Source organism: Pezoporus wallicus, unplaced genomic scaffold (assembly GCF_028554395.1).
Source record: "Pezoporus wallicus isolate ANWC-B61680 ecotype Strahan unplaced genomic scaffold, APGP_CSIRO_Pwel_v1 contig_8837, whole genome shotgun sequence".
NCBI classification, from domain to species: domain Eukaryota; kingdom Metazoa; phylum Chordata; class Aves; order Psittaciformes; family Psittacidae; genus Pezoporus; species Pezoporus wallicus.
Genome location: NW_026636730.1, coordinates 729,217 through 755,319, shown reverse-complemented (window position 1 = coordinate 755,319; position 26,103 = coordinate 729,217). Strand labels below are relative to the sequence as shown.

Genomic DNA, 26,103 nt, shown 5'->3' with positions numbered 1-26,103 from the left:
ATTAAGGACAAGGATACTGAACATAGGTGCAAGGCAAAGCATTGAACAGGAAGGAGGTTATAAGAAGACACACAACCAAGGTGGAGACAGAACTTAGATGTCTCTATGTGTTTGAAGCACTCCAAATGGCATGTGAAATAACACCTCTGATAGCAAGACTGTTAAAGGAATCTACCAGCTGAGTATGGCCCTATGGAACACTTAAAGCTTGTATTTAGCAGAGGAAGGAGAATCTAGATACCCATGCTTCCAAAGACTCAACATTATGTAAAGCTTCAGGGTAAGTTTTGAATAAAAGAACTGAAATAGTAAATGAAAGACCAAAGCCATCAAGCAATAGAGCTGACAACAATGATCTGTGCCATACCAGCCCAGTATTTTCTGTCTGTAATAAGAATTAATTGTATAGACGTAAGCGGTACAGCTGAGCTACTCAAGTTTTATTATAAATATCCATACATTGGGAATTCCTGGGCAAGATGAAGGTGGTAAAGATTATTTCAAGAATCAGAGGACTTAAAGAGGATAGAAGTTAGTTCATTTGGACAGTCTTTTGCTGATATATCCATTAACTACACAGACCCAAAAAGAAAGAGTGCTAACATCACAATCTGCTGATGAAGTTGAAGGGGTCCATCAATCAAAATATGGAAAAGAACCACAAGAAAGAACACCCAGATGATCTTCAGCACTGCTGATATTATCCAGTAACACCAGGGAGATAACGTTTTTCAGTTTACCTCTGCTCTGGAGCCAGGCTGAGAGAGCTGGGCTGGGGCAGCCTGGACAAGAGAAGGCTCCTCAAGGGGAGACCTGAGAGCAGCTCCAGTGCCTGAAGGGGCTGCAGGAAAGCTGGAGAGGGGCTTGGGACAAGGGATGTAGGGACAGGCCAAGGGGAATGGCTTGAACCTGCCAGAGGGGAGACTGAGATGAGCTCTTAGGCAGAAGCTCTTCCCTGGGAGGGTGCTGAGGCGCTGGCACAGGGTGCCCAGAGAAGCTGTGGCTGCCCCATCCCTGGCAGTGTTCAAGGCCAGGTTGGACACAGGGGCTTGGAGCAAGCTGCTCTAGTGGAAGGGGTCCCTGCCCGTGGCACGGATTGAAACTGGAGGAGCTTTAAGCTCCCTTCCAACCCAAACCAGGCTGGGATTCTAGGATGCTCTTAGGGACTGAGGAGAACGTTCGCTACCAAGACTGGAAGCTCATCATCTGGAAACAGAGGATGTGAAAGAACAAGGTGTATTAAGTCCATATGAAAATGAATAAGGACTATTAAATATTGCAGCCATGAGAATGAGCAAAACAAAATAGTTCTACTACAATACAAAATAGACACAGTAAGGTCTATAAGAACGCAGAGATACCACTGTGCAAAGCAGCAGCAAGACCTGATCTCCATGACCTTACACATGGCTGACCAAAGCTATACAAGAGAGATTAATACAAGTGAGTGCAGTGGAAAAACAACTGAGGCAACTGAACCTGAATATCCTGTTACACAGGATGAGATGAAGAGGGTTTGTCTTCCTCAAGCCAACAAACACTAAAGGCTGAGAGAGGATATGACCTGTCCAAATTCATCCAGGGAAGCGGGAGACAAACAAGACGATGGAGAGGACATTTAAGCTCAGTGACAACACTGACACAGGAAAAGCTAGCAGAAATTCATTCTCAGTACAGGTGGGGTGGAGGCTGCAATAAACACAAGAGAGCTTAAGGACTTCAGGGACAGGAGGCAGCACTGCTCTTAAACACCTACAAAGTCCAAACACACAGTTCTGCATCAAGAAATAGCAAACAGATAAATCAGGGGCAGGTACAGTACAGCACTGCTTATGGAAAGTAAACTATCAGCCAACAGAACCTCTATGTTACATAAAATATGCCTTTTTTCTGACCCCTGTGATTACCAGTTGGATGAAAGAGAAGCCTGACTATTCAAATAAACCATTAAGTGAATCACAGTGCCCAGCTTTGTACACAAAATGTTACTTTCTCTATTGGAAGCAGTACTTAAATGGAAACGATGAGGCACAGTACTCACTGCTTGAGTACCCAGTGATATAAAGGTTTTTATCTTGCAGCTCTTGCAAACTATGAGGATCTGACAATGAGCTAAGACTTTACCAATGCTCAAGTAAAAACTCTCCAGCTGGAAGATAACTGCCAATCTTATAAGTGATATTCCAAAGTACCAAAATGTCTCCCTAAGTCTGCTTATCAAATGGACCAAGAAACAAGACACAGTTTATCAGTGCTTAAACCACAACGTCATGCAGCACAAGTATTCAGGAAATGCCTTGCAAAATATCATTACAAAGGTCTTTTTTCCAGGAGGACCTCATTTCCTTGCTCAATATTACGATGTGCATTATCCTTGTTGGAAGTGACCCCTATGGTGAGATCGTGTGACTGAGAGGTCTGAAGTATCAAGGAAATGACTGTGAAGTTATCATCTTTCATAGATTAATTGGTTGAATAAGGGTGAAGTTGGAAGAATTTGGTCCCCACTTTTGACTAGGCTACTTAAAAAGGAAGAATCCAAACACACGGAGTCTCACTTGAGTCTCTGTTCCAGACCGAGAAGTACTTTTGCCTTTCAAAGGGCCCCTGTATCACTGAGTATACTATGGGTTGACACTTGAGTTAGCCCAGAGCAAGAAGGTGGCTGAGGTTTCTCTGAATTATTAGCTGCTGCAGCAGCTGCAGAGTCTCTGTGATTGCACTCTGTGATCTATGAGTGCTTTCATGATCCACCAAGCCTCATCAGCACCAGCCTTATCATCACAGTCAGCCTGACACCTCAAGCAATGTGTGGGTTAACGGACTGCACTGAATTAAGGGAAAGAATGAGCTTCATCTCATTCCTGCAGGTACCACCAGTCTTGGGCAGCACAAGGAGAGAGGGGATGGCCCTTGAGCTGTGGCTTTTGAGAACAAGATGTTAAAAAGAGACACTAAGAACATCTCTGTTTCCTCATTCCAGGCTTGGGTTTTGGCTGTATGACTCTGTCTTCTTCAACATCAATATCTGCACATTTAATGTCAGAGACCCTGTTAGAACACAGCCCTGTTAGTCAGTGAGCATCCTACTTCATTTCATTTAGATCCACTGGTGTTGCGGTTTAACCCCAGTTGCCAACCAAGCCCCTTGCAGCCTATCACTCATTCCTCCCCCGGTGGGATGAGGAGAAAATGGGAAGGTAAAAGTGAGACAACTTTTGGGTTGAGATAAAGACAATTTAACAGGTAAAGCAAAAGCTGTACACAAGCAAAGCAAAACAAGGAGTTCATTCAGCACTTCCCATCACAGGCAGGAGTTCAGCCATCCCCAGGACAGCAGGAATCCATCACAGGTAACAGTGACTTGCAAAGACAAATGCCATTGCTCCAAATCATAGAATCACAGAATAGTTAGGGTTGGAAAGGACCTTAAGAGCATCCAGTTCCAACCCCCCTGCCATGGGCAGGGACACCTCACACTAAACCATAGCACCCAAGGCTCTGTCCAACCTGGCCTTGAACACCACCAGGGATGGAGCATTCACAACTTCCCTGGGCAACCCATTCCAGTGCCTCAGCACCCTCACAGGAAAGAATTTCCGCCTTAGATCCAATCTAAACTTCCCCTGTTTCAGTTTGAACCCATCACCCCTTGTCCTGTCACTGCAGTCCCTAATGAAGAGTCCCTCCCCACCATCCCTATAGCCCCCTTCAGATACTGGAAGCTGCTCTGAAGTCTCCACGCAGCCTTCTCTTCTCCAGGCTGAACAGCCCCAACTTTCTCATCCTGTCTTCATACAGGAGGTGCTCCAGTCCCTGATCATCCTCGTGGCCTCCTCTGGACTTGTTCCAACAGTTCCATGTCCTTTTTATGTTGAGGACCCCAGAACTGCACGCAATGCTCCAGGTGAGGTCAAATATGACCCCTTCCTCCTTCTTCCTCCAGCTTTACATGCTGAGTGCGATGCCATCCAGTTTAGAATATCCCTTGTGTCACAGCTGCGTCCCTCCCCAACTCCTTATGCCTCCCCCAGCCTCCTCACTGGTGGGGTGAGGAGCAGAAAAGGCCTTGACCCTGTGTAAGCACTGCTCAACAGTAACAAAACCATCCCTGAGTTATCAACACTGTTCCCAGCACAAATCCACAACACAGCCCCATAACCAACTACTGGGAAGAAAACTAACTCCCCCCTCCAGTGAAACACAGCCCAGTGGGGCTGAGGCAACACCAGAAGGCAACACAACATTAGATGAGAACACAACATCAGAGGACGACACATTTTGCTCTTAATCAGGAACACGAACCCCTCTGTCTGCTGCAGGACTGTACTGAGAGCTTGGACCACAAAGAACAAAGCAAACTGCCCGGAGAGAAACCAAAACACACTTCCAAGTGATGACACACACAGTAACAGCTCCTACCTGGATTTTTATCGGCCAGGTGAAGTTGCTGACGTAGACGAAGAAAGTGATGTTGGGATTGTTGCGGAAATCAAACTTCTCATTGGAGAAGCTGTCCTTGTATTCCTTTATATTGGTTCTTGAAACAACTGGCATCTCCTCCCCAGCCTGCGTGCCAGCTGTTTCAAACGTTAGAAAGCAAGAGAAGATGTTTCAAGGCGTATTTTAAATGACAAGCAAAAAGGCAAATCATCCCCGATTCTAATGGCATAAAATCAATTATTCATCTGAACACGGCTATTCTAAACTACTGTCATAGAATAGTTAGGGTTGGGAAGGACCTTAAGATCACCCAGTTCCAACCCCCCTGCCATGCCAGTGGGTGGGGGTGCAGGGACTCCTCACAAAAAACCATCTCACCCAAGGCTTCGTCCAATCTGGCCTTGAACACTGCCAGGGATGGAGCATTCACAGCTTCCCTGGGCAACCCATTCCAGTGCCTCACCACCCTCACAGGAAAGAATTTCCTCCTTAGATCCAATCTAAACTTCCCCTGTTTCAGTTTGAACCCGTTACCCCTTGTCCTGTCACTACAGTCCCCAATGAAGAGTCCCTCCCCAGCATCCCTATAGGCCCCCTTCAGATACTGGAACGCTGCTATGAGGTCTCCACAATTGACACTGTATATGCCAACCTACTGCATTACTAAAAATCAAATTGGCACCTTTGATGTTTCCAAAATGCACTATTAATCCGGAAAACATAGTTATTTTTAACAGTCTACCTTTGCCTCCAGGCCCAACATTTAAGAACTAAACAAGAAGTTCACAGGTTAAAAACCAAAACTATTTCCCCAATTAAATCTGTGTTTCTCAGAAACTGATAACTGAAACAAGCTACCAAGCAACTAGGATCGTGCTCATTTTACCTGCAAAACTCGTGGACCAAGTGATGTTGAGGTTGAAGTTTTTAGATGCATTGATAAACATGTCCAGGTCTCTGTTTTGCTAGGGAGGGAAAAAAAAGAAACCCCATTTTCAGGATAAGCGATTTCACTGTTTCCTCATGAATCTTCAGTGAAAAATAAAATAATCTTGGAATTGGTTACTTTGGTACATGAAGTAAAGACATTAAGCAAAAAGCTATTTACATTTTCTGAAAGAAGTATTCTCCTCCCCAAGGAAAGCATAATAAAAGATAGGACAAGTCACGTGTATGGAATATGAATTGAGACACAAAGTATGGGGTGAATAAGCAAAACTGGAGTAGCTCAGAGGTTCTAACAACTGTAAAGAATCAATTGTGGTTCCTTGTGAAATTCTACCATGAAGATTTGAATCTGTATGGCCAAACCAAGGTCAAAAGGTTCTTGCTTTGTGGGACTGGACACACATGCACATCACTAGACCAAAGCTGAAGACTTGCAGAGCTGTAACGATTCATCACCTCCGTGGCCAAGAGAGGGCAAAAATACACCCAAAGGACGAAGTTTAAAGGGAAACTAGAGAATTTACCTCTTCAGGTGTTGCTACAAAGTTGATTGCTGTGTAATAGCGATCGTCCTCTTGAGAAAGGCTGAAGGTGAACTGATAGTCAATGAGGAGAGTATCTGTAAGGAAGGCATGGAGAGAATTATCCCGTATCTTGGAATAAACCAAAGTACATTGCATCATGCAATGCAAGGCATGATGCTGCTGGAGTGCTTCACGCACTGGGAGCACAACCAGGAGTCACCACACTGCTACAAATGACTCCAACACAAAAGGGACAAAGATTTAAGTTAAGCCTAGAGGGGGAAAAGAGGCAACTTAGATTTTCCAAGCCAGAGCGGCCAGCCTTAACCTAAATGAACATTCATACCAATACATTGTAAAAAGCATAAGCATGCCAAGACATTTACTATTTCCTTACTACAATACCTCTATGTTCTAAGGGAATACTAGAACAATGAAATAGATGTGTAATCCCTGCTTGGAGGGGACAAAGTTCCACACATTAGACGTCTCTATACACCACTGGACTTCACAGGGGTGATTTCTACAGAGCAGCAGCTTGATAATAGACCAAGCTACCATCCTACTCCAAATCACATCATCCTCAGGCATGTCAGGACCACTTTCTGGTCTATTCCCTCCCATACTCATGTCTGCCTCAGGCTGGGGTATCACCTCTCTGTCAACCAACAGCGCAGAGCCAGTCTGGGGATACATCCACCAGTCCCAGCATCCTTCTATTAAAACACACTTGTAGGACTTGGACGTATTCCCAAAGCCTTGCAGAGATTCCAAGCAATAATACATATGAAGCTATACACTAGGTGTTATTTTTCTCTTATTGCCTCCTGGAGATTCCTTGCTGGATAGACACAAGCTGGATGACCTGACACACACCACATTCTACCTAAAACATCTATGAGCACTAATGAATTTTCAAGGAAGAAAACCAAGTGAGGTTATAACATGAGGTTGTTCCTGTAAGAGTTGTCATGCTCTGCCTCTTTCCCCCTTTTTGCCCACTTTATCCCCACTGGCAGCAATGAATTTGGTCATGGACAGAGTCTTGGGTGACATGGTCTAGCGTGAGGCATCCCTGCCCGTGGCAGGGGGTTGGCACTGGGTGATCTTAAGGTCCTTTCCAACCCAACCCATTCTATGATTCTATGGTTCCTCCAATGAGACTGTTGTGAGAAGCCATCAGAGCACTTGTTTGGCTGTGGAAGGGGAATTCAAACCTGCTAAAGAAAGCATGAAGATAATTCGCGTTGCACAAACCCACTATTTGAGACTTGCATCTTTAAGTCATTTAAGATCTGTGTGTGCCAGTGAGCTGATTGCTAATATTTGCAAATAGAAGCTGGAGAGTTTCCATTTAGTAATCCGAATCTTGGCAAAGGATCTTCTGGAGCTGCACAAGAATCCAACTGTTCATTTCAGAGGAAACGTGGCAAGTTTGAAACCTTACCCACGCTACCACGGACCAGGATGTTAACCAACAGTACTTTGCACTTACAGAAGCTCTGAAGACGTGCTTTGGGTTGGAGTTATTAGCTATGAATTTTAGTGTTATTCTCCAGAAGACCAGCTTTCATTTCAAAGCCATATGAAAAACATTCACCAGTTTGTTCTTACAGATCCAATCATCACACAAACCTTATCAAGAGAAGTATTTTCAGTCTCTTTAAACAATACTGTTGTGAAAACTGAAGGTTTTTAAACTAGTTTTCAATCCTCCCCTTAATCCCCTGTATTTTAAACAGGGGCCGAGGCAACCAAAACTAGTTTCAAATGAGGTATTTTAAACTTCAAACACATTTTATATCAGAGAAATAAAATCCCAAGAGTACTCACAGTAACACGTTCCTTTAAGTGGATTTCCCTGATATCTGTTTTCAACTTCACACCTAAAAAGAACATGTATTTTTAATAAATGGATTTTTTCACTCTACTTCTATCTATTCCCAGCCACTACAAACCAGAAAACACCACCCAGGCATAAAACAGTATGCAATTAAAAGGAATAGATGAATTTTGGAGCTATACTAGACTGCTCCAGTTCATGATCACGACCATGGTCCAAGACCAGAAATTCCATGGTCAAAACTAGTTATGCAGCAAGAATTAGATCTAAAATCCTGGCTATTAACCTTTGCATCACTTGGAATGTATGTACCACATGGTTCAGTGTGTGGTATGCCTGCCCATGGCAGGGGGGTTGGAACTGGATGATTTTAAGGTCCTTTCCAACCTAACCCATTCTATGATTCACAATTAGCTCTTCACAATGCATGGAACTGGATTAAACACTCAGAACCTAAAGTCTCCATTTACATTTATGGCTATTCCAGGATCTGGTCCTAGAAACGCTTACTCATGTGAACAAGCCTTTAAAAATAAACCTGGCAATGAAATTATTTGGAATGAAATTATTTCCACTAACATTACACTAAAAGCGTCTCTGTTCTGTTACAGGGAACCCTCCAGCACATTTGTTGCTCTCAAACTGCTCAATTAAAATGCTAGAACGTCAAATTCTTATTTCAGGTATATTTACACTCCCCCAGAACAGCAACAGAGTGCACAGACCATAAAAATCTAACAATTAGATGGATAAAGTGAAGTGAAGCAAGGCCAGAGGAGGCCACGGGGATGCTGCGAGGGCTGGAGCAGCTCTGCTCTGGAGCCAGGCTGAGAGAGCTGGGCTGGGGCAGCCTGGACAAGAGAAGGCTCCTCAAGGGGAGACCTGAGAGCAGCTCCAGTGCCTAAAGGGGCTGCAGGAAAGCTGGAGAGGGGCTTGGGACAAGGGATGTAGGGACAGGCCAAGGGGAATGGCTTGAACCTGCCCGAGGGGAGACTGAGATGAGCTCTTAGGCAGAAGCTCTTCCCTGTGAGGGTGCTGAGGTGCTGGCACAGGGTGCCCAGAGAAGCTGTGGCTGCCCCATCCCTGGCAGTGTTCAAGGCCAGGTTGGACACAGGGGCTTGGAGCAAGCTGCTCTAGTGGAAGGGGTCCCTGCCCGTGGCAGGGGTTGGAGGTGCATGAGCTTTAAGGTCTCTTCCAGACCAAACCAGTCTATCATTCTATGTCTGTAGGACTGGTGGCATTATCTTTTCACCCCATCCCTTCTGCATGACATTCCTGGGTGAAATGTTCTTAAAAATGGAAATCTTCAGGAAATCATTTCGCTCATGTCATGCCCCTGGGGGAAGCACGGCCGGCTGCACCATCAATGGAGTTAGTCAACTGTCAGCAGGAAGAGAGCAGCAGATACATCACAAATACAATGATTAAAAAATGCAGGGGTTCTACGCCAGTATGTGCACAGCCTTTTGATTTCAAATAAGAAAGTGAAATGAACTCACAGTTGACACTCATCTCCTTTTATTCCCTTTGTGGTGCAGAAACATTTCCCTGTATTTGTGTTGCAGACGGACGCGTGGCCATTGCACTTGCAAGCTGTTGAGCAGAGGGAGAAAAAGATGCAATGTTGAATGAAGCAAAAGACACTGATTCCATAGCAATTAAGTCCTTTAGTTGCCAAACTGAGAGACGTCAACAACTGAAGTGGATATGAAAACCCATTTGGTGCTATTTGGTTTCTTTGTGATGCAGAAGGCAGCTAGAAATAGAACCATGCGTCAAAACGGAGTGAGTGCAGGCTCCAGGACTGATGTTTTGCATGAAATCATGATCAGACTGTGTTTTTAGCCTCAGAATTTACTTCACTTCCACTCTTGTTGTTAGACAGTACAAAGTTCTGTTACAGTTCTGGTGTCCCCAACATAAAAAGGACATGGAACTGTTGGAACAAGTCCAGAGGAGGCCACGAGGATGATCAGGGACTGGAGCACCTCCTGTATGAAGACAGGCTGAGAAAGTTGGGGCTGTTCAGCCTGGAGAAGAGAAGGCTGCATGGAGACCTCAGAGCAGCTTCCAGTATCTGAAGGGGGCCTATAGGGATGGTGGGGAGGGACTCTTCATTAGGGACTGTAGTGACAGGACAAGGGGTGATGGGTTCAAACTGAAACAGGGGAAGTTTAGATTGGATCTAAGGAGGAAATTCTTTCCTGTGAGGGTGGTGAGGCACTGGAATGGGTTGCCCAGGGAGGTTGTGAATGCTCCATCCCTGGCAGTGTTCAAGGCCAGGTTGGACGAGGCCTTGGGTGATATGATTTAGCATGAGGTGTCCCTGCTCATGGCAGGGGGGTTGGAACTGGATGATCTTAAGGTCCTTTCCAACAATATTCTGTGATTCTATGATTCTATATAACACCTTTTCTCAGAAGATGGATGCCTTTTAGACGTTGTTCTACCAACAGACTGGAAGATGCATTCATCTGAGCTCCACATGGGAGAGCGTACAATATAAGAAGGGAAAAAGTGCAGAAAGAGAAGATCCTTCATTTGGTGTCCCTGAGCTTGCTGGAAATAGCATGCTTCAAAGGCTGCCAAACCTCCTTGTTATGAAGACATATGCCTTCTCATTAAGAAGACACGAGCCACTCAATGTACCAGCAGATTCTTAGACATGAAGCACCCATCCTGAATACCCTTGCCAACCTTGAAGCTTATTTTATGAACCCTTTTGATGTCTTCTTTATATTGGCATGTAATGGAAGCTCTATTGTACCAGGGCCACTTAATTGTGCTTCTCAGATGTGGATGAGTGGTTTCCTAGCAGCAACACGGAACAAAATAGGAAGAAGCATAAAGGCCTATTGTGGGAACAAGTAGATTGAAGGGAGATTTGACAAAATAATTGTATTCTGTGAAGCAAACACAATTCTCATTAGTAGCACTTCAAAAAGAATAACCCTTCATACTACTGAGGATGCTCTGTACTTCCTTCCTTACGCTCTGCAAAAGGTAAGCGAGGTGAAACCTGACCAATAGTCAACATTAACACACAGCACAACTAAGAGAAATCTTGAACTCCACCATGTTTAGATGCAGACCACACCATCTCGAGCACTAACATTAATGCTTCTTCACCCTGTGATAACCACACGCTTATCAAGGAGAACGAACACTCCGAGATCTCTACTTCAAACAGAGTCTGTTTATTCATGTGTTTTCCTAGGAGCCCTGGAACTGGAGATCATTGACTAAACGACTCGAATATGCCCAAAGAGAAATCTTCCCACGGCTTTTCAAACAGCTATGGAGTTTGGAAACAAACTACGGACAAGAGGTACTAGATACTGGACTCCACGAATGAGTATTTCTCTCCAGAGTCTGATGCCAGAGCAGAAAGCCGAAGTTACTGGAAACAACTTTTTGACTGGCCTAGAAGTATGCTGGAGAGGGACCTTCATCAGGGACTGCAGTAGCAGGACAAGGGGTGATGGGTTCAAACTTACACAGGGGAAGTTCAGGTTAGATATAAGTTCAGGTTATATATAAGGCAGAAGTTCCTCCCTGGGAGGTGCTGAGGTGCTGGCACAGGGTGCCCAGAGAAGCTGTGGCTGCCCCATCCCTGGCAGTGTTCAAGGCCAGGCTGCACACAGGGGCTTGGAGCAAGCTGCTCTAGTGGAAGGGGTCCCTGCCCGTGGTAGGGGTTGGGACTGGATGATCTTAAGGTCCTTTCCAACCCAAACCATTCTATGATCCTTTAACTGTGAAGCACGGTCTGACAATGAACCACCTCACACTGAGTCTCTTTCCACCTTCTTCCCAAGCCATGGGCCAAGATCTCATTCTAAGATGTTCACAGGGATCACTGCTCCTCTTCCTCCAGTCATAATGGTCTATCTTCCTAAGAGCACCCACATCACCCACCTGACCAACCCTATTTGTTCACTCTAAGTGCTTTGACCATCCTCTAAGGCCAACCTGGCAGCAGGGAGCAGGCAGGACCACAGCACTATAGCTCATCACGGGCCACCAGCACACGCTCCACAGAGGCATTCAGAAGCGCCGCCGCCGCAGCAATCTGATTTCAGGCATAATAGTGCCTTCCCTTCTCTTGCAAATAACTTCCTTATCTACCCCTAACATATGTGCCTGTGAAACTTTAATCAGAAGAATTCTAAATCCTGAATGCAGAGAAAGCCCCTTGCAGCTATTTTTACATTTGATGTGCTGCATTTCCTGCCCTTCCCGATTAACACTCCTCTCCGCTGGTCACTACCTAAAAGCAACTGCTGAGGAGTGATTTACCTCCCGTTTAGTTATTATCTGCCCAGCTCTGCAAACACCAATGCCCATGATGATATGCAACCAATTCCTTCAGAGAAATAACTGCAGCTTATCAAAATGTTTTCAACACAAGGGATACAGCAGCATTCACCTGGTGGCACAGAGCAGAAGGAAAAAGCAACTTATTCCATCCACTCTTCTTATTCCTCCCCTGGCTTCCAAACCCCAGGACCACTACTTTCAGCTCTGCATGGCCTACCCTGGAAGGGCGGCTGCTATCCTAACAATGTCACTCAGACTCCTCATGGAATGGGGAATACCAAACACTAACACTCTTCCCAGTGCTGGAAATGGATGCCATTTTGAGGATGTTATTCTTGAGGATGGGGTTTTTGAGGATGTTTAGGGCTGACCTACAAGAGAGCAGTTCAGCTGAGCACCTGGGAGTGTTGATGGATGACAGTAACTATGAGCAGGAGTGTGCCCTTGAGCCAGGAGAGACAAGAGCATCCTGGGGTGCATGGGGAGGAGTGTGGCAGTAGGTCAAGGGAGGTGATTCCTCCCCCTCTACTCAACCCAGTCGAGGCCACACCTGGAAGGAATACTGTGTCCCAGTTTGGGCTCCTCAGTACAAGAAATACAAGGAGCTACTAGAGAGTGCCCAACGGAGGCCACAAGGCTGAGCAAGAGTCTGGATCATCTTTATTATGAGAGATTGTGGGAGCTGGGTCTGTTTAGTCTAGAAAAGAGCAGACTGAGAGAGCATCTCATTCATACAGATCAATATCTCAAAGGTGTGTGCCAGGAGGATGGTGACCGGCTCTTTTCAGCAGCGCCCAGTTACAGGATAAGGAGCAATGGCCATAAAACACAAGAAGTTTCACCTCAACAGGAGGAACAACTATACATTGAGGGTGACAGAGCCCTGGCACAGGCTGTGGAGCCTCCCTAACTGGAGACATTCAAACCCCACCATGGACACGTTCTATGTAGGCTGCTTTAGGTGGCCCTGCCTTGGCAGGGGGTTGGAGCAGATGATCTCCAAGAGGTACCTTCCAACCCTCACGATGCTGTCATTCTGTGACATTTAAGGTCCCCATGCTGCTGGGGCCACTGGGCTGATGCTACAGATCTACACCTCGAAGTACAAGGACTCACACAAGGCACTCAGTGTACAAACACACGGAGGCTTGTGCATCAGGGTGGAGGGTACCAACAACCATCTCCAGCACAGTGACCGTGGGCTCTGAAAACAGCGCAACACACAACAGTGGACACAGAATACACAAAAAGAGTGGAATCAGCACACCATTAATGGGAAAGGAAGGAGGGACCCATGGCTTGGAGGAGGGAAAAAGCTGGAGTTGGCTCTGTCGCCCATCAGCCATTCCTTATGTGAGGAATTGTCCTTTGGAAACCTTCTCATCAAGGAAAATACGCAGCAGTGGCTCTGGCTGCATCAGACAGATGGTTTCCTCTTGCTTTCCCTCTTCCAACCCACGTCAGTCTTTCTGCCCAGCTTCCTGTTTTCCTCACTCTTTCACCTTCACAGTAAATACCATTAAATCACAGCAAATTAAAACCCTGGGCCCAAAGCACTTGAGAGCAAAGCACTTTTGACATGAGCTACTGGTTTCATCAGATAACGAATGAATGCTGTTCCACAGTCTCTCAACACATTTTCTAATTTCTTTTTCAGGCAGCTGGATGACTTTAGTCTATCATTCATTATCTCTACAATAAACTGGTTTTGGACAATCCTCATGCGAAAGAGTCCAAAGGAACTTACTCTCAATTTCCATCTACATAGGAAAGCAACAAATATCACAAGGCACGTTGCGATCCAGTGATTAAACCTGAATGCTCTGAGTAGAATTGTGTCTCTTCTCAGGCCAACTCAGCCTCAATTTATTCACTCCTGCACTTCAAATTATCTTCACACAAAATGAGTTTACATATATCAGTGGTATTTAATCTTGCAGATAATGCTCTGGAATAAAGTGTCAGAGATGCACCTTCTTTACAGTGGTGTTGTTGTGCTGCCTGCTGTAATTTCATATCCCAACTACTGCAACACCCTTTCCTCTAAGCAAAGCAGCCTCATCCCTGTCTGTGATCTTTTCACCTCCCACCTCCTCAAAAGCATCCATGTGAAGGTTCTTCATTGCCTCATTTGCCACCAACATGCTCTTGCTTTAGGAAACAGGATGTTCATGCTCCAGCTACTGACTCTCATCTTCATCCAAAAGCTCAATGGAATTTCATGTATCTCCAAGTATTTTCTACTGGATTGTCTCCACACTTGGAAGGAGCAACTCAAAGTCTTCAATGTCCCCTCATTGATTGAGTTCCCTTATTTCTTCTGGGATGCCTAAAAAACTTCTGCACTCTTTTATGTGGAAGTATTGATATCACTCTGACAGTGAACGATGTTACTGCGGTTCTACCTTTCCCATCACTCTATCTAGCCAGGGAGGAGGAGGTTGAGGGTTACATGGGGAGGAAGCAGCAGAGCTGCTTTGGGGATATCTCCAGAACGTGAGATTGAAATGATCCTGGAGGTCCTACTCAAGCAGCACTGATTTACAGCAATGTCCTGGACTAAAAGAGGTCTTTTACAAGGGCATATAAGGACAGAACAAGGGCAAATGGCTCTAACCTTGCCAAAGGAGAGATTGAAATGAGCTCTAAGGCAGAAGTTCTTCCCTGTGAGGGTGCTGAGGCACTGGCACAGGGTGCCCAGAGAAGCTGTGGCTGCCCCATCCCTGGCAGTGTTCAAGGCCACGTCGGACACAAGGGCTTGGAGCAAGCTGCTCTAGTGGAAGGGGTCCCTGCTCACTGCAGGAAGGTTGGACCTGGATGAGCTTTAAGCTCCCTTCAACCCAAACCAGGCTGGGATTCTATGAATTATATCACTCCACCTAACTACAGCCCATTAAAGCTCTTCAGAGTAAGAAGCACCTTCCCATACATCTGTCCATCACCTATCACAGCTGGATTCTGGTTTACAACTCACCTCTCCATGCTACAACTACAAAATTCACAGTAATTCAGAATAATGCTGCAAGGTTCAAGAGCAAAACTCCCAATCCTTCATGCTCATTTCTCAGTATTTACCTGCATTGCTCCCTCAAGAAAGACTTTTTCCCTGCTTCTTAACTGGATCTTGCACAATCACAAGAAGTTCTTCATGCCAAAGAGCCCCACAGCACTTGACAAACTTAAAATGCAATTTTAACAAGGGTTCACCTAATCCTCAACTGAAATCCAGCCAACTCCTCCGTGCAATATGGCAAGCCTTTTATGCAGAGACAATTACAGCAATAAGCACACAACACATTAACCAAATGCAATAGAAGGTGGGATTTAGATAAGCAGAAATTTGTTCAAGACATTGGGATTAACAGTGTTTCTTTTCAAAATGAGGCTGTCAACCAGTAAAAATCACATGTTTTGCACTGTGGTCATCTCAAGTTTACGAAGGACAGTAAAAAACCATCTTTATCTCACGCAATGAAAGCCAAAGAGAATTTCATGAAGCAGTTTGCCTGTCTTTCATTTGAAGAAATAAGGATTGTGCCTTGCTTGCAGGAAAGACATCACGTATTATCAGGGTATAATTTTGGTTAAGATAGCAGAGGAATGAGTAAAGAGACGAAACACCAAAGACTTCAGTGCAGGAAGGTTTAAGGCATGACTTACGCTGACATGTTCCTCCGTTAGTAGGATCACCGTAGTAGCCTGAGATACAAGTTTCACAGTGTTTGCCAGTCGTCAGATTTTCACACTTCTCACAGATGCTTTCATTGACACACTTACTGTGCCCGTTACACTGGCAGGCTGCAGGAAAGAGGAAAGGATGAGTATCTGTGCTCAAACATAGTGCTTTGTCTAGATCCTCAGAGCTCTGTGCTCTGCAGAGCCTGAACGAAACCATTTCTGCACCTTCCAAAGAGGTTCTTGCAGTCTTGCTAGAGACCCATGAACTCAGAAAGGTGTGTGTTGGAAACAGGGAAGGTAAAGCAATCTATGGAAAACTGAACTCCAAAACATTATGTGCATACTGGAAAGACACGATGGGAAGCAGCTGCTGGGACAGATTTACAAAGAGGAATGGGGAAGAAAGGGTTTAGCAGCAGTCCATGTAATTTCATTCCACATGTTTGGTGTCAAAAGTGTTATTCCAGAATCCCCCTGAGCACTACTAACAGCTAAATCACCCTTCAGACAAAGAATTGCCTTGTTTTCCAACAACCCTAAGCCAAATAAGCAAACTAAAGTTAAAACTCAGTAAAGGTTTGTAGGGAAACGCAAAATTTCACTGCAGTAATGCATAGTGAGTCCTCATTCATCTCCCCTGAAGACACTTGCCTAACTCCTCCCACCTCAAAATGTGTTATTTCTTCTTTGTCTTCCAAGCTCTTTTCGTCCCTCCATGAACAGGAGGGAACACAGACAACACAACAGCCTGAAACAGTCTCTCCCCTCGCATTTAATTGTTGCCATGGCTGAACTGTTTAAACAATTAAACATTGCTCATTTACCTGGACACTGAATAAAGGACCAATTATAGCTGCTCTCCACAGGACACATGCTGACATTGAGGACGGGCTCCAAGCTATGTTTCCCCGTTGAGGATGGGGTTGGCATCTTCACTGGACCCCTGTAGGAGCCTTCGATGCACTTCCCTTTGCCTGTGTTGCTCGGATCCGTGCACCAGCCGCAGCCAGGCTGCTCCAGGCAGTGAGCACACGTGCAGTAACCTGAGCAGTTTTCAGCTATAAAGACAAAATCAAACATCAAATTGTGGCATAAATCACTGCCCCAAAACACAGGCAAGAATGGGCACAGAAACCCTTTGATGTCCTTTCTGACATTAAACATTTATGTCACCCAATTGGTAAACACTTATTCTGATATTCACAGTAACACATACATCAGAATCACAGAATGATTTGGGTTGGAAGGAACCTTGAAGATCATCCAGTTTCAATGCTCTAGTTGAACACTGCCAGGGATGGGGCAGCCACAGCTTCTCTGGGCACCCTGTGCCAGTGCCTCAGCACCCTCACAGGGAAGAGCTTCTGCCTAAGATCTAATGCAAATCTCCCCTCTGTCAGTTTAAGGACATTCCTCCTTGTCTGAGCCTCACATGCCTGAATGAGTATATACAGATATACTCATATATATATATATGCACACACACTCATTGAATGAATATATATATATTCATTCATATCAGCATATTTGGTATGGCTGCCCCATCCCTGGCAGTGTTCAAGACCAGGTTGGACACAGGGGCTTGGAGCAAGCTGCTCTAGTGGAAGGGGTCCCTGCCCATGGCAGAGGGTTGGAGATGGATGTTATCAAACAACATGATACACACATAAAGGTTTTTTCTAACCACTGCACACCACCCACTGAAACCAGAGGTTAATGCTCCCAGCTACAAAAGAGCTCTGATGTACAACACATCAGATGATACAATCAGCCATCTGGAAGCAAAGGCTAAAAACCAGTTTGTTTACCTGCTTTGAGTCTCCTCTTACCAGAGGTTTTAATATCCCATGCTACTATTGAAAGTATTTATTGAGTTAAAAAGCATAGAATACAAATACAGAATCAAATCTGCCTTAGGATGCCCAGAGTGCCACATGCAGATCCCTGGGCCCAGCAATCAACACTATCAAGGAAAACCCATCCCCACCCTTCCACCATTCCCTTCTCAAATGGGATTGTATTTCAGTGGTGACAAACTCTTACCATGTAGAAAAGTTTCTCTATTCCTTTCCCCATCCCATCTTAGAAAAAATATTTCACATTCCTGGTGTTCCACCTTGATGTTTCATAGAATCATAGAATAGTTAGGGTTGGAAAGGAGCTTAAGATCATCCAGTTCCAACTTCCTGCCATGGGCAGGGACTCCTCACACTAAACCATGTCACCCAAGGCTCTGTCCAACCTGGCCTTGAACACTGCCAGGGATGGAGCATTCACAACCTCCCTGGGCAACCCATTCCAGTGCCTCACCACCCTCACAGGAAAGAATTTCCTCCTTAGATCCAATCTAAACTTCCCCTGTTTTAAGTTTTAACTCGTTACCCCTTGTCCTGTCACTGCAGTCCCTAATGAAGAGTCCCTCCCCACCATCCCTATAGCCCCCCTTCAGATACTGGAAGCTGCTCTGAGGTCTCCACGCAGCCTTCACTTCTCCAGCCTGAACAGCCCCAACTTCCTCAGCCTGTCTTCATACAGGAGGTGCTCCAGCCCCTGATCATCCTCGTGGCCTCCTCTGGACTTGTTCCAACAGTTCCAGTCCTTTTTATGTTGAGGACCCCAGAACTGCACACAATGCTCCAGGTGAGGTCTCACAAGAGCAGAGCAGAGGGGCAGGATCACCTCCTTTGACCTGCTGGTCACGCTCCTTTGGATGCAGCCCAGGATATGGTTGATTTCTGGGCTGCGAGCGCACACTGCCAGCTAAATAAAGAGTAATGTTTAAATAAACAGTATTTGCCTTTAAGACAAAAAGTAGTAGAAAACCATAGTAGAAAACCATTGTTTTCCATTATTTCAGCCTACTGAAATAACGCATCTCCTTCCTCCAGCTCCTGACCTTTGGCAATATGGGAAATTCCCACTCTCATGTGTGACTCTTACCTGAAACTGATTTCCTGGATTTGGCAACACTTTTGAGCTTATTCTCATCAGCTTCCAAAAGTTCCTGGAGCAAATACAGCATCTCCAACTGCCCAACTTCCCTCCTGGGAATCATACGCGCTCCTCTCCCTATGCTATCCAGACACTCCTGGCTTTCCCACCTCTCCTGCCCACTCACAGCTCCTAAAGAACTCAAAGAGAAATAACTTCTAAAGCTCTTCATAAATGTCTAGGCTATTTCACCCAAGTTTGAAAGCAAAATCCAAGGTTCCAAAGCACCATCAATCTCGGACACTTTGCTCACACCAACCTGAAGGGTAAAAAGGAAATGATTCATTTAAATTAAGTTAGAAATTCCTACTTTGGGCTGTATGTGGACAATACTTCAGAATAAATCAGTCCTGTAAACCCTAACCTGGATTTGACAGTCTAATATTAAATTACATGGCTCCATATGTGAATAAAAGAGACGCAGAAGAGCTACAAAAGCAATTAATCACATGGAATTATGCAACAATTAATTTGAAGGATGGGAATTCAAATAATGACACAAGTACATCATGTAAAACAAAAAGTGGAGGTTTCATCATCTCACACGAAAGCCTTCACTACGTGCCACTGAGTTTAACTGACGGTTCCTGTCACTGGGACGTAATTCCATTTAATGCTTTACATGATGCAGGACTGAGTTGGACACGTGGAGCTCCTGGGGTCAGGCACTTGTCACCTTTGTCCAGTGGATTTTCCCTGTGTCTGAGGGGCAGTTTGATGACTTTCGCTACCACCCTCAGCAGGTTTAATGACAACACCGAGCTGTGCGGTGCAGTCAGCACACTGGAGGGAAGGGACTGAATCAAGAAAGACCTGGACAGGCTGGAGACGTGGGACTGTGCAAACCTCATGGAGCTCAACAAGGCCAAGTGGAAAGTACTAGGTGAGGGCAATGCCAAGCACAACTCTAGGCTGGAAAAGAATGCATAGAGAGAATCCATGAGGAGAAGGACTTGGGGGTGCTGGGTGAGGAGAAGCTCCCCATGACCCAGCTTTAGTGTGTGCTTGAGCACAGAACCCTGCTGTGGTCGGCTGCACCCCCAGAGCATGAGCAGCAGTTCAGGGGAGCAACAGGCCAAGGGGAATGGCTTGAACCTGCCCGAGGGGAGACTGAGATGAGCTCTTAGGCAGAAGCTCTTCCCTGGGAGGGTGCTGAGGCGCTGGCACAGGGTGCCCAGAGAAGCTGTGGCTGCCCCATCCCTGGCAGTGTTCAAGGCCAGCTTGGACACAGGGGCTTGGAGCAAGCTGCTCTAGTGGAAGGGGTCCCTGCCAGTGGCAGGGGTTGGAACTGGATGAACTTCCAACCCAACAGTCCCTTCCAACCCAAACCATTCTATGACATGCCAGTAGACACACAACTCCATCCCCCCCACTGAGACACAGAAGCAATTACTCACGTGGACAACTGCTCATGGTGTACCACTCCATGCACTGCCCATAGGGGAAGGAGGCCACGTAAGCGTTGGAGTCCACGCACTGTTTCATGTTGCTGCACCACATGCACTCGGAGCTGCCGCTCGTGCACTCCCCGCACATGGTCCGCAGGGCGCAGGGCGTGCGGCACTGCTTGGCGCTGTGGTTAGCTGCAGGAGACACACACAAGAGTCAGCTCTCCCCCACAAAGAAACAGGCAACAAGCCCCAGGATGGAAAGGCAGAAGATAAAAAGCCTTGACTAATATTGGGGATGAAAAATAGTTCGGTACCATAGATCTGAAACACTTCCTCTGGGATGCGGTGATGCTGGATGGAGCTGGAGATGGCTTTTCAACAGTGAATATTAGAGATGCACTATGTAATGCAACATATTTCCCTCTTTACGTATCCTCCAAGTGTTAACACCTTTCCAAGGTGGGCAGGAAACAACTTAAATGGGGTATGAATGTGGTCTTAATCTGTCTGCAGGTGTGTAAATGGTCTCCTTAGCTATCCTCTCAACCAAAGTGCTGGGAAGGAATCCCACTTTTTATGCGAGCACACTGGGACGTGTTCTAAGTTATTTGATCAGTTCCACACGTAAAATGAGCACCGAAAGCAGCTCTAACGCAGAAGTTTCTGCTGTGAGGCAATGCTTTATCAACCATTTCAAGTGGCTGTCCTCACACCATAAAACACAAGTTAAAGCTTAAACGAATTCACAGTGCTGCAAGTCAAAATATACAAGGCTTTGAGGTCAGGTTCCACATCCATGATCTGCATCCTGCTCTTCCACAGAGCATGATTTAAAGTGGTGGCTGATTACATGGAATTGTAGAAATTCCATGCAATCAGCCAGCTTTCTTAGAACCTAAAGAGGTATTCAGAACTAATCAGCTATGATGGAGAGGTAACAGACCAAGCCCTTGGAAAAGAGAGGTGGTTCCAATGACACTTGAAGGCTTCTCCCCAAAGCACAGGGGTTCTTTGTCAAAGTTCTCACATTTCCAAAGTGTTTTTCCCAGTTCATTTCAAAGTTTGGTAAAATCCTCCTCTGGCTACGGAGCAAGGGAGGGAAGAAAGGGGAGTTCAGCTGGAAAGTAGCTTTGATTTATTTCATTTATAAATGGGAGATTGCTCCATGCTATAATTAACCTAAATGTCACATTCAGGTATGCAATTTAGATAAAAATAATTAAACTCTAATGCACGTGGAGCAGTTTATAGCTAACAGTGTAAAATTAAGATCTCCAATTCCTGCATGAAATACCTACACAAGACACTTTGCCAGAACCACTTTTCTTTGGCAATGTCACAGAAAATGAGAATCAGCCAAGTTGGAAAAGACCTTTAAGATGATCAAGTCCAACTGTTCCCCAGCACTGCCAAGGCCACCACTAACCCATGGCACTGAGGCCTCGTCTACACGATGTGTGAGCACTTCCAGGGATGGTGCCTGCAGCCCTGTTCCAATGCCGGAGCACCCTCTGGGGCAGGAATTGTTCCTCAGCTCCATCTAAACCTGCCCTGGGGCAGCTTGAGGCCGGTTCCTCTTGTCCCATCCCTTGTTCCTTGGGAGCAGAGTCCAGCCCCTCCTGGCTCCATCCTCCTGTCAGGGACTTGTAGGGAGCCATCAGGTCCCCCCTGAGCCTTCTCCACACTGAACCCCCCAGGTCCCTCAGCCCTTCCCCATCACACTTGTGCTCCATGCCCTGCACCAGCTCCGTTGCCTTTCTCTGGACCCATCATGATGCAGCCAGTCTTAAACTAATGAAAGGGATCCTATTTACTCTCTACAGGACATATAAACACTTATCAGCTCCCCTGCTCCCATGAGACACACAAGTTGGATCTCATCACCTGGCCTCTCGCAGACGCTGCCATTGACCTCATTGATGCATGTTGCAGCCTTCAGGCCCTCATTGGAAAGCTCAGCTAAATAACCACAAAAGCCAGCATCGCTTGGTTCACTGGGGAGCCACTTGAGGAGGCTGTTGGTGAAGGGGGACATGTCTTCCCAGCACCAATAAGACACGTTGATCTTCCTCAGGCCAACCCATGGAGTCAAAGTTTTGGGCTAGAAATAAAGGAAAACAGCAGATTTAATGCTCAGTTTTATTACCTTGGGTATGAAAAGAAAATACACATCACCATATAATGCCCATAACAACTTTGCCAGGTTAGGTATTGCAAAAACAGACGAGGGAAGTAGCTGTTTCCCAGTGCTACCAGAATTAAATGTCAGAGACAGAGAAATCCTGCAGGAAACACCACTGGTTCTCTTCCTAACTAAATTTCTTATCATCTGAACCAAGAGGAGAGCAAATCAAACCTTCACACTGGCTGACATTAACTGCAAGTTTCATTGCTCTTTATATGCTTGTGACTCCTATAAATGGCTAGAGATAGCAAAAGAAACTCGGGAGCTACAGTTTGACATGGGGAAGAAAACTAGCTATCCCCTGTACAATTTAAATGATACAATCTAGTTACTCTACAGTGTGACTGGGAGACCTCTGCTTTTTAACAGCGTGTATATATGGATGGGTGGAGAGACAGAGCAGGGCAAATCTGAATTTGTGTTGCTGGTAATAAAATTCTCCATATGAAGAACTCATAACACAGCTATTTCTACTGGCAATTTCTTTTTTAGCATGCTTATATTGGGGAAAGGATGCTTAACTCTTTCGATACAGGATCCCAGCGTGGTTTGGATTGGAAGGGACCTTAAAGCTCCTCCAGCTCCAACCCCTGCCACAGGCAGGGACACCTTCCACTAGAGCAGCTTGCTCCAAGCCCCTGTGTCCAACCTGGCCTTGAACACTGCCAGGGATGGGGCAGCCACAGCTTCTCTGGGCACCCTGTGCCAGCGCCTCAGCACCCTCCCAAGGAAGAGCTTCTGCCTAAGAGCTCATCTCAGTCTCCCCTCGGGCAGGTTCAAGCCATTCCCCTTGGCCTGTCCCTACAGGCCCTTGTCCCAAGCCCCTCTCCAGCTTTCCTGCAGCCCCTTTAGGCACTGGTGTTATTACCTATATTACAGATACTATTCCAAAACACCTATACACAGCTTATTTAAAGGAGCAACTGCAAACCACAGCCTCCCCCTAGAACAGTCACAACGTGCCACGGAGTGGCACAAGTTCACGTACCAGACACAGGCTGGATGTTAGCAAAGGCATTTTCCCACATTACAAACATTCCTTACTCATATCCACTAAAAAGAACTTACAGTCTCTTCAGATTTCCAAGGCTCTCTTTTTAAAGGACACTACAGAAGAAAAAAAGCTGTAGACCATCAGCTTTTTTCTCCCCCATGTACGGGTTCAAACACTATTAGGTGAGGGCTGCCATGTGTCTTTAGGGATTTACACTGCACTTAACAACTGGCATACCCAGAAACACCTGGAGCTGTTTGAACCACACACTTTTACTGCATCCCAGGTTTGACTTCCCCTCTTTACAAAAGATTTAACAAACAATCTTGCTTGAATTGCACCTTACTTTTTTTATGGCTAAATTGAAACCCCTCTAACACCCCCTAATTGTGGAAATGCCACTTTAAAATCACAAAGAGAATCAAAGCAGGGAATGTTTCCATTTCAACAGGGGAATATTGCTCTTTAGTATTCAAGTACATTCTGTGGAAAGCAGCAATGCTACTGCCTCCAGCCTCATTTTTCATTGGATCATAGAATCACAGAATGATCTGGGCTTGGAAGGGAGCTTAAAGCTCCTTCAGTTCCAACCCCTGCCATGGGCAGGGACCCCTTCCACTAGAGCAGCTTGCTCCAAGCCCCTGTGTCCAACCTGCCCTTGAACACTGCCAGGGATGGGGCAGCCACAGCTTCTCTGTGCTCACCACTCTCGTAGTAAAGAATTCCTTCCTACTGCCCAGTCTTTCCCAATATAAAGTTCTCCCTGTCTGCCAGCCCTGCCCACAGCATCCTTGGGACCCATGAGGAGTTAGCCTGATGTGCTGTGAAGCTTCAGCAGCTCTGCAGCCTAACCCAGGCTTTCAGTAAAACCACCCAGCATCGTTCGTTAGGGCTTTAGCATCAGCTACACAACCTCCCCTGAAAACCTCCAAACTGGTTTAAATGGATTAAAACCTAAACAGGGGAAGTTTAGGTTGGATATAAGGAGGAAATTCTTTACTGTAAGGGTGGTGAGGCACTGGAATGGGTTGCCCAGGGAAGCTGTGAATGCTCCATCCCTGGCAGTGTTCAAGGCCAGGTTGGACAGAGCCTTGGGTGCCATGGTTTAGTGTGAGGTGTCCCTGCCCATGGCAGGGGGTTGGAACTGGGTGATCTTAAGGTCCTTTCCAACCCGAACTATTCTATGATTCTATAAACTTCTGCTGGGGATGAGGAATTATATAAGCATTTATTTTCTTGATGCATAAAGAGGAACAGATTCCAACTCGTTTCTCACCGGCTCCGACAGAAAAGCCCCTGCCACTAAAGCAAAGCTAACCAACTCTAAAGAAGCCAACATTTTACACAGGTCCCTTTCTAAGCAGAATAAACAACTTCAAATGCTTTACATGAAGCACCTCTGGTGCCCCAAAGGGACCTTTATTTATCAACTGTTATGTACAAGTCACGAGAGGAGCCCTGCCGCAGTCGTGTATCGCCACAAGAGACGCGTGTGCGTGTGCGATTCCATTGCAGATGCGATACCTTTGAGGCACAGTGTGTGTTTGTATTTATCGTCCCCATTTACATTCTCTACAATTTCAGTTCAAAAGCACCCAGAGGGGATGCTGAATTTCAAAAGGAAGAGCAGTCCCTTTGCACTGAAGAGGTATGTCTATTCCGCACTGAGCACACAATACCACAGCAAGGACTTCTCCGCAGTCGGAGCTTAATTACTCAGGGGACACAAAAGAGAAGCACTCACCGAAGACTGCATCTTCTGCAGCTCCTTGAGAACAAATTCCACCTTCTTCTGCGTTGTGAGCGAAGCCAGCAAAGCACCGTTGGATCTGCAGGACAGTTTGGCGTGGTCATAGGTCTCCTTTGCGTTTGTGATTTTCAAGCAGGAGTTGCCAACCAAATGCCAGTTTGTTCCACAGATGTTTTCTAGAGGGGACGATAAGAGATGCAAGTGACCTTCACGACATATAAAGCAACCCTTCCACCACAATAAAACCTCCAGCCCCATCCCATGAGCATGACTTATTGGCGTGCTCACAAGTATCTATGTGGGATAATCCCGGAGGAAAAGGAAAGCTGTTTAGGGGAGCTGAAGGGCGACATCAGCACTTAAGTTATGTGCAGTAGGTGGTCAAAGCACTCGTTTCAACATCAAATAGTAAAACCACTGTAGAAGAGCAAGCAGAGGAAAGCAAATGAGTATTCTGCTGATGGTTTAAAGCCACTTATTCAACCACAGTTATTAGGATACCAAGCAACAGAAGAGGGTTGATGGGCTAATCCTGCCGACAGCTTCCAACTTGCAGGATTAATCCCCGTTTCATATTGAGCACAGCCATCCCTGCTACTAAAGAACTCCTTATGCTTTGGGGTTAATTATTTCCCTTGCAGAAAACCTGATGGACATATTCAGTGTGAATTTCTGCAAAGCTGATGTCTAGCTCCAACATCTTGGTTTAGATTTAACAGATTGAAAAGCTCTCAAGTGTCAGTTTCTCAGATGGGCTTTTTACACCTATGATCAAGTCACCCCCTTTTCTACAACAAATTAAACAGACCAAGCTCTTTATCTCATTAAAAGATGGTTTTCTCACTCTCATGGCTCTCCTGAGAGACTGGGGAGGGTGAAGAGTGGATGGAGCAGCCCTGAGGAGAAGGACTTGGGGGTGTTGGGTGAGGAGAAGCTCCCCATGACCCAGCTTCAGTGAGCGCTTGAGCCCAGAACCCCCCCCATGTGCTGGGGTGCACCCCCAGAGCGTGAGCAGCAGCTCAGGGAGGGGATCCTGCCC

At 45.9% G+C, this 26,103-nt stretch overlaps 1 protein-coding gene across 1 annotated transcript in view; it reads right to left on the bottom strand.

Annotated features, from left to right (window-relative positions):
- The window catches only part of ATRN (attractin), a 173,898-nt gene that overhangs the window by 67,597 nt on the left and 80,198 nt on the right, over positions 1-26,103 (bottom strand). Inside the window, exons 15-24 of the mRNA XM_057401256.1 lie at positions 25,059-25,240; positions 22,020-22,236; positions 20,142-20,327; positions 16,578-16,811; positions 15,736-15,873; positions 9,258-9,351; positions 7,749-7,801; positions 5,916-6,010; positions 5,330-5,408; positions 4,423-4,580 (exon numbers count right to left, since the gene is read on the bottom strand). Coding sequence (XP_057257239.1) covers positions 4,423-4,580; positions 5,330-5,408; positions 5,916-6,010; positions 7,749-7,801; positions 9,258-9,351; positions 15,736-15,873; positions 16,578-16,811; positions 20,142-20,327; positions 22,020-22,236; positions 25,059-25,240 — 1,436 coding nt within the window. The remainder of the gene's footprint in view (positions 1-4,422; positions 4,581-5,329; positions 5,409-5,915; positions 6,011-7,748; positions 7,802-9,257; positions 9,352-15,735; positions 15,874-16,577; positions 16,812-20,141; positions 20,328-22,019; positions 22,237-25,058; positions 25,241-26,103) is intronic.